We start from the raw sequence: 14,858 nt of genomic DNA on the forward strand, positions 1-14,858 counted from the left end.
TGCCACGAGTTGCTCAAATGATGCGGATGACATTTGGGAGCAAACTCAAATCAATATAGGCAAGAAAACTTTAGAGAGAGGAAAGAGGGCAAACAAATCAAATGGAAATCAACACAAGTGGATACGGTGATTTGTTTTACCGAGGTTCGGTTCCAAAGAACCTAATCCTCGTTGAGGAGGCCATAAAGGCCGGGTCTATTTCAACCCTTTCCCTCTCTCAAACGGTCACTTAGACCGAGTGAGCCTTCTCCTTAATCAAACGGGTCATTAAGACCCCGCAAGGACCACCACACACTTAGGTGTCTCTTGCTAGCTTTACAAACACTTAGAAATAAGAATGAGAAGAAGAGAAGGCAATCCAAGCGACAAGAGCAACAAAAGAACACAAATGATCCTCTCACAAGCCTTTAAGCACTAGAGTTGATTTTGGGAACTTTGAGTGGATTGAATGATTTGATTGTGTCTTGGAGTGTTGGGCTTTGCTCTTGCAACGAATGAGAACTTCAGAATGCTTGGATGGCATTGAATGAGGTGGTTGGGGGTATTTATAGCCCCCAACCACTTCCTAGTTGTTGGCTGTTTTTTGCCGTCGATGGGCGCACCGAACAGTCCGGTGATGCACCGGACACTGTACTATTCATTGTTCGGTGCGCGCCACGTCAGCTATCCGTTAGGGTTTGGAGCAGTTGACCGTTAGCGTCTTCGGTCTTCAAGCAGCACCGGACAGTCCGGTGACCTCTGACTTCGCTGCTCTGACTTTTGCGTGGTACTGTTCATCACTATTCATCTGTGCAGTCGACCGTTGACGCGCTCGGAGCCGTTGCTCCGCTGGCTCACCGGACAGTCTGGTGGCACACCGGACAGTCCGGTGAATTATAGCGGAGCGCGTCTGCCGAATTCCCGAGAGTAGCTGGTTCATTTTTTCCTGGGCTTGGCGCACCGGACAGTGTCCAGTGCGCCACATATCAGCACACTCTCATGTCTTGCTCCAATTTTGATTGTGTCCCCAACTGAATTTCTTTCTTGGTTTATGTTAAACCTTATGCACATGAGATAAATGATATCTAAACAAACTAGTTAGTCCATGTGGTTTGTGTTGGACATCAACCACCAAAATCGTTTATGGGAAATGATTAAGTCTATTTCCCTTTCAGAGGGGTGGCGCGAAAATCGGCCGCGTTCTGTGGTGACGTGAGGAGAAAAACAGTATCGGGAATCCGAGCTGACACGAGGGTCCCACGGGCAGCGGCAGCAGATTGGATTGCTCGGGTGCGGCAGCTGATAAGCGGGCCTGGTTGTCGACGCGCGGGTGAGACACGCGGTAAGTGGCTGGCATGGGGGCCCAGCCAATTAGTGGGACACTCGCCGCACGGTAGATGACGGGGTGGCCCCATGTGTCTGCGCTGAGCACATCCAGGCACGAGCCGAGCTGAGCGGCACATGCCAAGTGGGCCGGCGGCGCTGGATTTGGGCCCAATAGCAGGTAAAAATACCTTCTTCTTTTCTTTTATTTCCTGTTTTGTTTTCATTCTAAATTCAATTCTTTTAAAATCAAGTTCAAATCTAAGTTGGAGTTTTAACCACCTTTTAAATGCTCAAACAAAAATACTTCAACATGAATCTAATTTGTTTAATTAATTTATTTATTATACTACTTAATCAAATTCTTTTAAATATGAAATTCACACACACTAAAATAGAGAATAGGTATTTTAAGAAATACAATCTCTAGTTTATAAAATTCTTTAGAGAATAATTATAAATACATATTTCAACAAAGGGATAACTAAAATCATATAGGGGTACTTTTATTAAATCTTTATTAGAAACTATATTTGTTTTAGGAGATGTTAACTTCAAGAATAAGATAAGTATTGTTAAATGATATTTTAAACTCCAAAATCTTTGGAGAATTTTTCTTAGTTTTCAAAATAGGATTTTGGGTGCTACACCGTGCTTTCTCCTTGTCATTAACTGGTGCTATCAGATGCCCTTGTAGGTGGCACGAAAACAGTATATTCCTTAATAAGGAAAGAGTTAGCTTAGATCTCTATCAGTTTGGATTTATACCTAGATATGAGGTGTGGGAACATCATGGTGAGGCAGTACCCAACCCGAATGTTGAAGAGGAGGAGAACAATGATTGGGCTAGCGATGATGCGATGCATGAGATGCTAGATTCGCAACTTCCAGAGTTAAACCTAAGCTCTGAGGATCCTCCCACACCAGAGGTTTTGAGATTTTTTTAAGCTACTAAAAGACTCTGAAGAGCCATTGCATGAACACACAGATGTGAGTATACTCGCTTTTGTGACCCGACTCATGGACATTAAGTCTAAGTACTTTTTCTCGAACAATTGTTAAATTGAGATTTTAAAGTTATTCAGGGATGTGTTGCCAAAGCCCAATAAGTTGCCTAAAGACATGTACCATTTAAAGACAATTATCAAAGGTCTTGGTATGGATTATGAAAATATTGATGTGTGCAAAAATAATTGTATGCTTTCATGAAGGAGCATGAGGGAGATAAAAAATGTCTAAAATGTGGACAATATAGATTTGTGGAAGTTGTTAATGATGAGGGTGACAAGGTGATGATAGATGTTAAACATAAGCAGCTTCGCTACTTGCCACTTACTCTTCGAATGAAACGGTTGTTTCTATCGAAAAAACCTGCCATGCACTTGCGATGGCATAAAGTTGTCCATGAGAATGATAGCAAATGGTGCACCCTTCAGATGGGGATGCTTGGAAGGCTCTCGACACGTTTGATCCAGACATTGCTACTGAACCGAGGAATGTTCGAATCAGCCTCGCGACTGATGGCTTCACACCTTTTGGTCAAATGGCATCATCATACTCATGTTGGCCCGTCTTTGTTATTCCATACAACCTTCCACCTTCTCTTTGTATGAAGTATGAATTTATATTTATTTGCTTGATCATACCTGGCCCGGACCATCCTGGAAAGAAACTCGATGTCATGTTAAAACCCTTGATTGAAGAGTTGAAGGAGCTTTGGAAAGGAGTCGAAGCATACAATGTTTTTAGAAAACAGATATTCCAACTTCGAGTCACGTATTTGTGGTCGGTGCATGACTTCATGGCGTATGCTATTTTTGTCGGTTGAAGTACACATGGTAGATTGACATGTCCGTATTGAGGTTCAAATACAGATTGCTTCTGTCTTGCTCATGGTGGAAAGATCACTTACTTTGATTATCATTGTTGGCGCCCATGTTGGGGACTTATTCTCAAATGCTATGAATTAAGAACAAGGCAACAAAAAATGTTTAAAGGTTAATGCCCTTCGTCCTTCGAAACATTATTTCCATTAGGACATAATGATCTTCAGACGAAGGTCATGAAGGACGTACTTTCATCATCGCAATATATGTTAATGAAAGAAGAAGCGTGTGAAATACAAGAGACAACATAAATAATCATATAGCATTATTAATTCAACTTTATTATATCATCATGGAAAGGTAGAAACAATATTGAATTACAAAAGTACCTTCGGCTTGACAGAAGGTAAAAAGTACAATTGTGACGCAAAAGCAAGTATCCGTCAGCGTGAACAGTACGGGGGTACTGTTCACCTATTTATAGGCATGGGACACAGCCCGTGTAAAATTACATCCAAGCCCTTTACATTTGCTAATAACTTTAAGGTAATCCACCGAGGTCTAAATAGCCTTTTCCCTTTTAAGTCGGTTCCCCTTTTCTGCCGTTATGTCGAAGCTCCCTTGCATGTAGCTTCGGCGCTGCGTCAACCTTCGTATTGTTCATGCTCTTCACACCGTGTGATTCTGATCCGAGACAGAAGGCGCCTGTTCACATATTACACTCGGAAAACATTGTTAAATTATGTTTTTGAGGACCTTCGGAAGACGAAGGCCCCCAACAATCATCAACGCTGGTTACCAAGGAAACACCCCTCTAGGAGTGATAAAAATAACTTTATAAAGACACTGAGTATTAGAGAAAAAATGTGAAAAAGGTGTGCAAAGATGTATTTTCCAATGCTCGTTTACAGGTTGTGAACGCATACATGAAACGTCTAGGACATTCTATCAACAACTTTCAACAATATTAGGATGTCTACTTGACTGTAGACCAATACATGGAGGTAAAAATCTAATCTAGCAGCTCATTAAGATGTGAATGTAATTTTGTGCTAACGGTTAGATGCAGGTAACTCTTCCATGGATGGAACACCGGCGACAGGCTTATATGGATTTTGGTGAGATATGAGCTTCGCTAGAGTGGATTGAGAAGTAAACAGGAATCAACATAGACAACGCCATCAATAGGACATGGACGATGATGAGGTCATAGTCAACCATACCTATGGGACTGATGGACATACACGGCTGGCGAAGCGAATGGTGAGTATGTAGTAATCTATTTTACTCAGAAATGGAACCAGTTTAAAGTCATACATTTGCAGGAGGCTCAAACTGGAGTTGTCTCAAGCCCAATCGATGTTTATAGGCGAGGGCATAGAGCAAAAAACAGTGAAATCCCCGATGAGCTATGAAGTCAGGCGGCCGTTGAGCGTCCGGTTAGTAGTTGTTAGGATTAATGTTTTCTAGCCATATACATTACATGTGTGATGAACCTTCATATTGTATTGCAGGAGACTTATAGACAGGAGATGGTTAGGAAGTGTCGGCGTTTCGAGACCGGGGGGTCCCTAAGCCGACGAGTGAATGTCACCGCGTGCCCCAGCCCAGATGGGTCGACGCGAGGCCGAGCGCGAAGGGGGGAAGTGAGGTGGCCGGAGATGGGCGTGAGAGAGGTGGAAATCCCGCGGCCTTCGTGTTCGTCCCGCGCCCAGGTCGGGTGCGCTTGCAGTAGGGGGTTACAAGCGTCCACGCGGGAGAGGGAGCGAGCGGCCTCACGCGAGCGCCTGTCTCGTCCTCGTCCCCGCGCGGCCAACCCTCTCTAAGAGGGCCCTGGTCCTTCCTTTTATAGGCGTAAGGAGAGGATCCAGGTGTACAATGGGGGGTATAGCAGAGTGCTACGTGTCTAGCGGAGGAGAGCTAGCGCCCTAAGTACATGCCGTTGTGGCAGCCGGAGAGATTTTGGCATCCCGCTGGTGTGATGTCGTTGCCGTCGGAGGAGTGCTGGAGCCTGGCGGAAGGACAGCTGTCGGAGCTGTTGAGTCCTTGCTGACGTCCCCCTGCTTCCGTAAGGGGGCTGGGAGCCGCCGTCGTCACAGAGCATGCGGGGCGCCATCATTGCCCATCTGGCGGAGCGAGCCAGATGGGACGCCGGTCTTGTTCCCCGTGGCCCGAGTCAGCTCGGGGTAGGGTGATGATGGCGCTTCCTGTCGACGTGGCTGGTCTTCGCCCTAGGTTGGGCGATGTGGAAGCTCCTCCGAAGCCGAAGTCGAGTCTGTCTTCCGTGGCCGAGGTCGAGTCCGAGCCCCTGGTTCGGGCAAGGCGGAGACCGTCGGCTGAGGCCAGGGCGGAGTCCGAGCCCTGGGGTCGGGCAGAGCGGAGTTCGTCGTCTTCTGGGGCTGAGCCCAAGTCCGAGCCCTGGGTCGGGCGGAGCGGAGTTCGCCGTCTTCCGGGGCTTAGCCCGAGTCCGAGCCCTGGGTCGGGCGGAGCGGAGTTCGTCGTCTTCCGGGGCTGAGCCCAAGTCCGAGCCCTGGGTCGGGCGGAGCGGAGTTCGCCGTCTTCCGGGGCTTAGCCCAAGTCCGAGCCCTGGGTCGGGCGGAGCGGAGTTCGCCGTCTTTTGGGGTTGAGCCCAAGTCCGAGCCCTGGGTCGGGCGGAGCGGAGTTCGCCGTCTTCTGGGGCTGATCCCGAGTCCGAGCCCTGGGTCGGGCGGAGCGGAGTTCGCCGTCTTCTGGGGCTGAGCCCAAGTCCGAGCCCTGGGTCGGGCGGAGCGGAGCTTCCTATGGCGCCTGCGGCCGGGCCTGACTGCCTGTCAGCCTCACTCTGTCAAGTGGCACCGCAGTCAGAGCGGCGCAGGCAGCACTGTCTTTCTGTCAGGCCGGTCAGTGGAGCGGCGAAGTGACGGCGGTCACTTCGGCTCTGTCGGCTGGGGGGCGCGTCAGGATAAAGGTGTCAGGCCACCTTTGCATTAAATGCTCCTGTAATTTGGTCGGCCGGTGCGGCGATTTGGTCAGGGTTGCTTCTTGGCGAAGACAGGGCCTCGGGCGAGCCGGAAATATATTCGCCGCTGGAGGGGGGCCTCGGGCGAGACGGAAATCCTCCGGGGTCGGCTGCCCTTGTCCGAGGCTAGGCTCGGGCGAGGCGTGATCGAGTCCCTTGAATGGACTGATCCCTGACTTAATCGCACCCATCAGGCCTTTGCAGCTTTATGCTGATGGGGGTTACCAGCTGAGAATTAGGAGCCTTGAGGGTACCCCTAATTATGATCCCCGACAGGAAGTATAGAGAAGACTATGATTGGCGAGGAGCGCCTACCATTTACACTGAAGTTGTGCATTCTATTGGAGGAAAGGCCCATGGACGGTATGAACTTGTGAATTTTTTCAATAAGATTAAAATTATGACTGAATAGCTAATTTTTCTTGTTTTCAAGGTATTCTATGTTTACCGGTGTCGTATCTTCATCGCAGGCGTGTTGTGGTAGCAGCCGTAGTCGGCGCTAGAGCATGGAGGAGGCTATGAGGGAGCAGCAAGAAAGGTTTCATGAAGAGTTTCGGCAGTAGTAAATGACATTCATCCAACAACAATCAGAGGACATGGCTGCTTAATTACAACGCATAGGCGCAACAAGCAATGAACGTGAGTGTCTTATTATATTTGTCCTATAACTAATATATTGTATTTGCAACAGTCTTGATTTCCAAAGCAGGCACATCAGCAACCATTCGGTTTCCCTCAATTTCAGTCGTCGATGCCTCAGTGGAGATTACATGCTCAGACACCTCCACTTCAGGTGCGTCGATAAGTATCTCTACTCGAATGTATTATGAACAAGAACTTACTATGAATTAGCTCTGGTCTGTCGATCAAATTTAATTTAGTTTAGACTTGTCGTTTTTATTAACCTTTCAAATCTTGACTTAACTTGATTTTATAGGGATCAGGGGTTATGTGCCACAACACGCCACCACCGGTGATACCAGCACTAGAAGGAGCTTTCGAAGGGGAGGGAACTACTACAGAAGAGGTTTGTTTGACAAACAATTCATTTGAATAGTTGTCAAGTTAACACTGTAGTTATTAATGTATTCTTCTTTCTTTCAGACTCCAAACCAGACAGACGACTTTGTCAAAATCTTTTTCGCTTCTAGAGGTAATGGCCACAACTCAAACGACCCTTATATGTGATCAATTGACTCTTGTGGTGAATTTGGCCCCTTGCGATGGATTTGATATGAACTGTGATGGACTCTGATGTATGTGGTATTTTGTGATGGATGTGCTATTTATGGTGGATGGACTGTGATACTTGTGTGGATAAATTATGATTATTTTCATAATTTTGGCGGCCATAAACCACCAAAATAAGCCTTATGCCACCGAAAATAACTTGTTTTTGGCGACATAAGGCTTATTTCTGGCGTTTTATGGCCGCTGAAGATGGCTTCTGTTACTGTAGTGTAATCTAAGTTGTCTGCCAATATCTGGTTATTATTTTCATAAGGGCCGAAGCCAACACTCAACATTGGGACTTGGGAGGGACAAATTGCTTCGTGTGTTAACAAAATTACCAAAATTTCTTAGATCATTAGAGTTTTCATTAAGAAAATCACCTTCATTGGGGGGAGCTTACCCCATGCACCTTTTGTCGCCCCTATTTTCATAGTTCTAATATAACACCATAGTATTTGTGGACGAATGCTATGATACTTTGGACTAAATGGTGTTTGTTTGCTTGTCCACCATGGCCTTTATGGTGTATTGTAAACTCTAGTGTCTAGTCCATACCAAAGTTCTTATCCAAACGAAGAGATTAGTCAAACCAAAATACACTAGTAAGAGAAAACAATGAAATAAATGGGGTGTTTGGTTTGAGTAATGAGCTAGTCCATCATCTTCTCACTCCTCACTTTTTTGTTTGGTTTGTGGAATGTATTGAGTTGATCCATCACCACCTCATTCCTCATAGCTAGTTAACACTAATATGAGAAATATAGTCATCTTACCAAATTTGAGAAATATAACCATGATACACCAACTCATTTTAAATGGAGTGATATCTCAAAACCAAACACTCCCAAAGTTCATTGGTTCTCGTTTTCAGATATTCAAATATGTAACAACTATAATTGTCTCGGCATCCTATTTTAATACGTTCAATATTTGCCCGTTTGTTTCGTTAGAATTGAATTCCATTTTAATAATTATAATTTAGACAAAACTAATTAAGTTCATATATTTTTATATGTAATATATTTATATATTATCCTAAATCATATGGGAGAGATAGTTATATATTAAATTTATGTTATAGTGAAGCAAATAGAAGAGTGCGCTATAAGTTGTACATCGAAAAATAACATGTAAATCTATATAATCAATTTCTATTTCTCGCCCATGAATTTGAGATAGTCTTATATGATAACTTTGGAAAGTGGTGGAACATTTAAAAAAATAGTCTATTCCATTAGTAAGATTTCAATTTCTCAAAATGAAAGGAAACGAGCGGGATGTTAGTGAAATTTCGCCCCTCGATCTCCGGGCCTACTCATTAATCTTGTTGCGGTTGAGAGCATCTCCAAAAGACTCTTCATTTTTTGCTCTCTATTTGACTATCTATTTACGTTTTCATAAAAATTACACTCTATATCTGCATCTCAGTCCAACAGATTATCTATCTAGTTTGGCTAGTTAGGTGGCTAGCCAAATTTAGCTAGTGAGAGAGTCAATTTAGAGTGCCAGATAGCTTGCGAGTCAGATAGCTAGTCTGTTGGAGATTTATTTTGCTATTAAGTAGCTAAAATTTGGCTTGGTGAGTTATTTAGCTAGTTTCTTGGAGATGCTCTGAGTACTTGTCTCTGACAGCTAAAGAATAATTAGGAACGTGGCATTGGGGCGCGCTCAGCAAGTAGGCCGGTGGATTTGTCCTTCGGAGAATCCCTACCAAACACATGTCTTTACATCGATTTCTTCAAATTTGTTTACTGCATCTTGGGCTCTTGCTCATTGGCTGTTGCCTGTGTTCACCGCCGTTTGGATAAAGCGGAGCGCCCCATTTCATTTGAAATGCCTGGGGCAGCATGGGCGGGACGGGAGAGAGCAACCCTCCCGCCTAAATCTAAAATGTAACCTCGAAAGTTTTGGCATCCCCTCATCTCACATTTAAGTGCTTACTAATTAAATATAATAAAATCCGATCGGTGCACAAATTGTTTTTAAGTTCTTAAGGATCTGGTCTAAATACGTTAGGTTATATTAGTATTTTCGGTGCGAATTTCACCGAAATCCAGGCTGAATCCCAGGACCCGTAGGTCTTGTTTCTGCTGCAAACAATGGTTAGTCTAAGTGGCTAAAAAAATGTTCCCAACTCGTACAAAAGATTCTGTCACATATATTTTATTTTCTTTACAAATTGCATCCCATCGTCCCATATTTTGTACAGAACCCTCCAAACGAGCTCTCAAACAAAAACGATATTGCAATTATTATATTGTGCTTAATAAATATAATGAAATCAGATCGTTGCACAAATTGTTTTTAAGTGCTTAATGATCTGGTCTAAATACGATAAGTTATTCATTTTGGTTCGTTTGGATCATAGAAATGGGTGAATTCCATCAAAATTTAGGCGCTGAATCCCAGAACATCTATTTGTTTCTTCTTGAAACAATCAGAAAACTGGTTAGTACAAATGAGGGCGAGAGACAGAGCGCCTGACACTCACATAGTCACGTTCGTTCCATTCCATTCATCACTCGTCTCGAGATGATACTATGTTGACATAGCTAATTAGGTATATAATCAGATAAGATACGAACACACATTACTCGTTCTATATTTGTTTTTCAATTTTTTTTTTCAAATTTGGTTCGATGTCAAATATTACCAAGTTATGTCGGATAAGATTTGAATGATATCGATATCTTAGATATTCAATTTTGAGAATACGAATAGAATAAAGATCAGATATAGATCGGATATTGAGTTACCGGACTCAGATATGGATCAGATATCAACTTCCTTAGGGCTTGTTCGGTTAGAGGTAAATTCAGGGTATGGCTGGATATCGAGACAGCTCAACTTGGTCAATCTCCAGCTGGCACGTTAAATTAACGAGCTGACTCAGCTAGTTAAGGTATCGACTAGAGAATTAGCTCAACTCGGCTCATTTGCGAGCTCGAGCTGACTCGTAGCTCGGGAGCCAAAAACAATATACATATATATATATACAATAATATAATCAATTACTTATTAATTCTAGACCAATTAAACTCTAGAAAAGAGTAATAATACTCACAGTTTCACATACCACATCAATTCAACACTAATTTAACATAGTTCATCACTTATTAGTTGATCCAACACAAGTGCAAGCTTTATTTTGCTGACCGATGGTTGCTCGTGCAAGCTAATGAGCTGACTCGTTAACAAACAGAGCTGAGATAGTAGCTCAGCCCGTGACAAAATTGAAACGAGCCTAGTCAAGCTAACCACGAGTAAAATGAGTTCACGAGCCACGACTATTTTGTCTAGTCTTAATTGAGTTCTCCTTCCTATTTAATTTTAAATACAAAGATATTTATTCCCCTCCAGGTCTTATGCAACCGAACGAACCTTAGATGGATCTGATTTGAATACGAACGGAATATATATGTGTCATTTACTAACAATTAAGCGTTGAGCTCATCAGAGTGCCCAAATAATTGTACAAAAACATTATACACACGTTATAAACAAAGAAAAGTTTAAAAATAGATAGTGAGACAATAGGCGGGCTGGTGAACTCATCATCGTTATGTGTAGCTGGTCGATCTTACCGTTTCTTTACTCCATCTCGTACGGTGGCGACCATTTTTTTGATTTTTTTTCCACATGCAATGCAACTACCTATTTTTATATACGTTCACAATAAAAAAAGCAAATGCATGGTCTTGTGTATTAAAAAAAGAAAACATTGGTCTTCTCATCAGTTCTATATCTATGAATGATGGTACGTGCTGCTACCTAGTCGCTCCGTCCAACGGCCGGCAGCTCACTCAGCAGCGTCAGCAGCCATGGCGGTGTCACAACTCCATCTCGTGGTGATGGTGATCCTAGTATCAGCAGTAGCATCTGCTCCCGCAGTAGCAGCGCAGTACCTGGGCGTCAACTACGGCACACTGGGCGACAACCTCCCGCCGCCGCACCGCGGGATGGAGCTGGCCCGCTCGGCGGGGGCCGTCTCTGTCCGCTTCTACGACGCCAACGCGACCCTCCTGGCGGCGGCCGCGGCGTCCGGCCTCGACTTCGTGCCGAGCTTCCCCAACGAGCTCATCCCGTCTCTCGCCGGCTCCCAGCGCGCCGCCGACGCATTGGTGGCCGCCACGCTGCTCCCGTTCCGCGGCAACCCACGCCTCCGCTACCTCTTCGTCGGCAACGAGTTCCTCTCCAACCCGACCGCCAAGCCCAACTGGGCGCTGATCGTCCCCGCCATGACCAACGCCGCCAGGGCGCTGCGCCGCCACGGCCTCGCGCACGTGAAGGTGAGCACCACGCTCAGCATGAACGACCTCGGCAACACCGTGCTCCCGCCGTCGGCCGGCGCGTTCCGGCCGGAGATCGCCGAGGCCGTGATGGGCCCGATGCTGGCCTTCCTGCAGCGCACAGGCTCCTGCCTGTTCCTGGACGCCTACACCTACTTCACCTGGTCGGCGAACCACACCATCTTCCCGCTGCCCTACGCGCTGCTGGAGCCGTCGCCGGGGTTCGCGTACCACGACCCCGGCACGGGGCTCTCGTACGCCAACCTCCTGGACCAGATGCTGGACACGGCGGCGGCCGCCATGTGCCGCCTGGGCTACTGCGGCGTGGGTCTGGCGCTGGCCGAGACCGGGTGGCCCACGGCGGGCGACCTGGACCAGTTCGGCGCCAACGTGCGGAATGCGGCCACGTACAACCGCAACCTGGCGCGGCGCCTGGCGTCCGGGGCCGGCACGCCGCGGCGGCCCGGGGTGCCGGTGCCGGCGATGGTGTTCGCGCTGTTCAACGAGGACCTCAAGTGGGGGCCCGACACGGAGCGGCACTGGGGCCTGTTCTACCCCAACGGCAGCGCGGTGTACGAGGTGGACCTCACGGGGCGCCGCCCGCTGGCGTCGTACCCGCCGCTGCCGCCGGCGACGAACGACCAGCCGTACCGGGGCCCCCTGTGGTGCGTGGTGAGGACGGCGGGCATTAACGAGACGGCGGTGAGGGAGCAGGTGGCGGCGGTGTGCGACGACGACGAGGCCGAGGATGCGCTGTGCGACCCCGTGCGGCCCGGCGGCGCGTGCTTCCTGCCCAACACGGTCGCCGCGCACGCCAGCTACGTCTTCAGCGCGCACTGGAACAGGTTCAGCGAGGACTACGGAGCCTGCTACTTTGACGGCTGGGGCATGGAGACCACCATCGATCCCAGTGAGTAAACAGGATTAGTATTTTTGAAATTCCTACTCTTTCAAAGTCTTAATTAGCTGACGAATGGTTTTGTTTTGTTTTCAGGCCATGGATCATGCAAATTTCCAAGCATCCATCTCAAATAAGAAATATATATATCATGATGATATATAGTGGAGAACCGGCTCAAATTTCCACGGATCACTGAGCTTGTTCACCGAGTTATCGTGCTCATTTATCCCAATTAATAAATGCAGAAAATGAGGAAATATGATTTTAAAGAAAAAACGAAGCGTGTTATTTTCTTCATGTCAGCATATAGAAAGACTGTCAAACTGTAATGCTGCCAACCAAATCAGACATGCTGATGTTGCGACACCAAATATGTTGTATACACATAGAACAATGCATTTTGTGCGTGCAACATTTCATTTAACGTGTAGGGGAGAATCTATTTTCGCACAGAACATTTTACTTAGCGCATAAAAATACTTTATTTTATGCGCCCTAGAGCATTTGATCCGGCACGTAGGCCATTTTTGTTTTGTGTGTGTACAGCTTGTGTTGTACAAGTAGCGCATTTGATTGTTCGGGCCGCAACATACCGTCACCCCAAGAACTGATTCTTCATTGTTTTCTGTGCCAGGATGGATCAGATATTTATTCGGATGTCAAATTTTTGGTCTTCTTTCTTCGATTATGAACAAATAACATATAGAATTTGCTATGTAAATTTATATTCTTGTTTTTAGCATTGAGGCTATTAATATTCACAAAAAATAAACATTAAATTCATTCTATATATTTTTAAATAATTGATATAAAATTCGGATGTCTATTCGAATACGGATTCGAATGTTTTTTCACCTTTTTGTTGTAGGGAGAAAATAATATATATAAAAAATAATATAAAAATTTATTTAAATACTTCATAATATTCTTAATAACATTGCCAAAAAATAGCTTTAAATTCTATGTATATCTATGCTAAAATATTAAGTTTGTGATACAAGTCGGATGTTTTAGGAACATCCCTATCTCCGACTGTATACCACTGTTTTCTTCCGGATTTTCTTCAGGGGTTTGTCCTCGAATCTCAAGACAAGCATTAGCAGTTCTAGATAAGATATCAGCACTATGATCTCCTACTGTTAAATCTCCGCAATCAGAAGAGGGATGATACAAAGTAGGTTACGATGAAGGAGTGTGATTTCAGATCGAAGGCGCGCTCCGGCATTAGGATGTAGGTTAGAGAATGGGAAGATACCTTCATCAAAGATGACCACGCGAGAGACATAAACTCGCCCAGTAGAAACATCTAAACACTTGTACCCTTTGTGAATATTACTGTTATGGGGCGAAGATGTGGCTAGCAAGCACACCCAAAAATACGCGAAGCATTATAACCTAGTTTTTGATCAAACATACGCTCCAAAGGAGTAGAGTCATGAATAGTTTTACTAGGAATTCTATTAATGAGATATGAAAGGCTTCACCCCAAAACTTAAGGGGCGTAGATGCATAAGAAAGGGGAGATAACCTGGTTTCTACTATGTGGCGATGTTTTTGTTCTGCGGAACCATTCTGATGATGTAAATTTACTAAAAAAACTTACTTAATGAGATACATCCATGTAAATTTACTAAAATCATCAATGAATGAAACAAAACATAGTATTTCTTCCTTCCTACTGATTCTAGTGCATGGCCCCAGACATCAGAGAACACAAGTTCTATGGGAAACTTTGACTCTCGCATTGATCTAGAATAGGGTATGAAAGGGAAATGTGCTAGATAGCCATCTCTACCTGTTTTGGTGATTAAGTGTCCAACACACCAACTTGGACTATCTAGTTTGATATGAGTATGAGTACATGTCCACTTGAAGGTAAATTGAAGGCACTATGTCCAAATGAGCAAAACTATAGGATGGAAAGTGCAACGTTGGGTAAAACCGTAAAAATATGAGGGTTGAATGTTTGAATAAGTTACATATCCGTTATACTATGTTTCTAGCACTTTCGTTTGAAGTCTAACTCAATTCTACGAGAAAAGTGCTTTTAGGACTTAGTTTGAGCCATATTGCAAATCCTAGTGAAAGACCGAGTTAGTTTCCTACACTTAGTCAATTAGATTATGTTCTAATTATGTTTGTCTAAGTCGTAAGGAATCTCCCAAGGATAGCCAAAAGGAATTGAAGGACTTAGGCTTCAAATCTAGGCTGTTTTGGGCCTCAACTAACCGGTTCGGTGGTGCACCAGACCGAGTCCACAGAGGCCTAGTGTAAGGAAAATGGACCCCAGCCCATTGGTCTAAATTATT

At 45.0% G+C, this 14,858-nt stretch overlaps 1 protein-coding gene across 1 annotated transcript; it reads left to right on the plus strand.

The window, feature by feature from the left end:
* The first annotated feature begins 11,117 nt into the window (after positions 1-11,117).
* LOC103647003 (probable glucan endo-1,3-beta-glucosidase A6) lies at positions 11,118-13,137 on the plus strand. The gene is made up of 2 exons (XM_008671580.2): positions 11,118-12,558; positions 12,643-13,137. Exons 1-2 carry the CDS (start codon positions 11,181-11,183, stop codon positions 12,681-12,683), a joined length of 1,419 nt encoding a protein of 472 aa, XP_008669802.1. The 5' UTR covers positions 11,118-11,180; the 3' UTR covers positions 12,684-13,137.
* The last annotated feature ends 1,721 nt before the right edge of the window (positions 13,138-14,858 follow it).

This window comes from Zea mays, chromosome 2, assembly GCF_902167145.1.
Source record: "Zea mays cultivar B73 chromosome 2, Zm-B73-REFERENCE-NAM-5.0, whole genome shotgun sequence".
NCBI lineage: Eukaryota > Viridiplantae > Streptophyta > Magnoliopsida > Poales > Poaceae > Zea > Zea mays.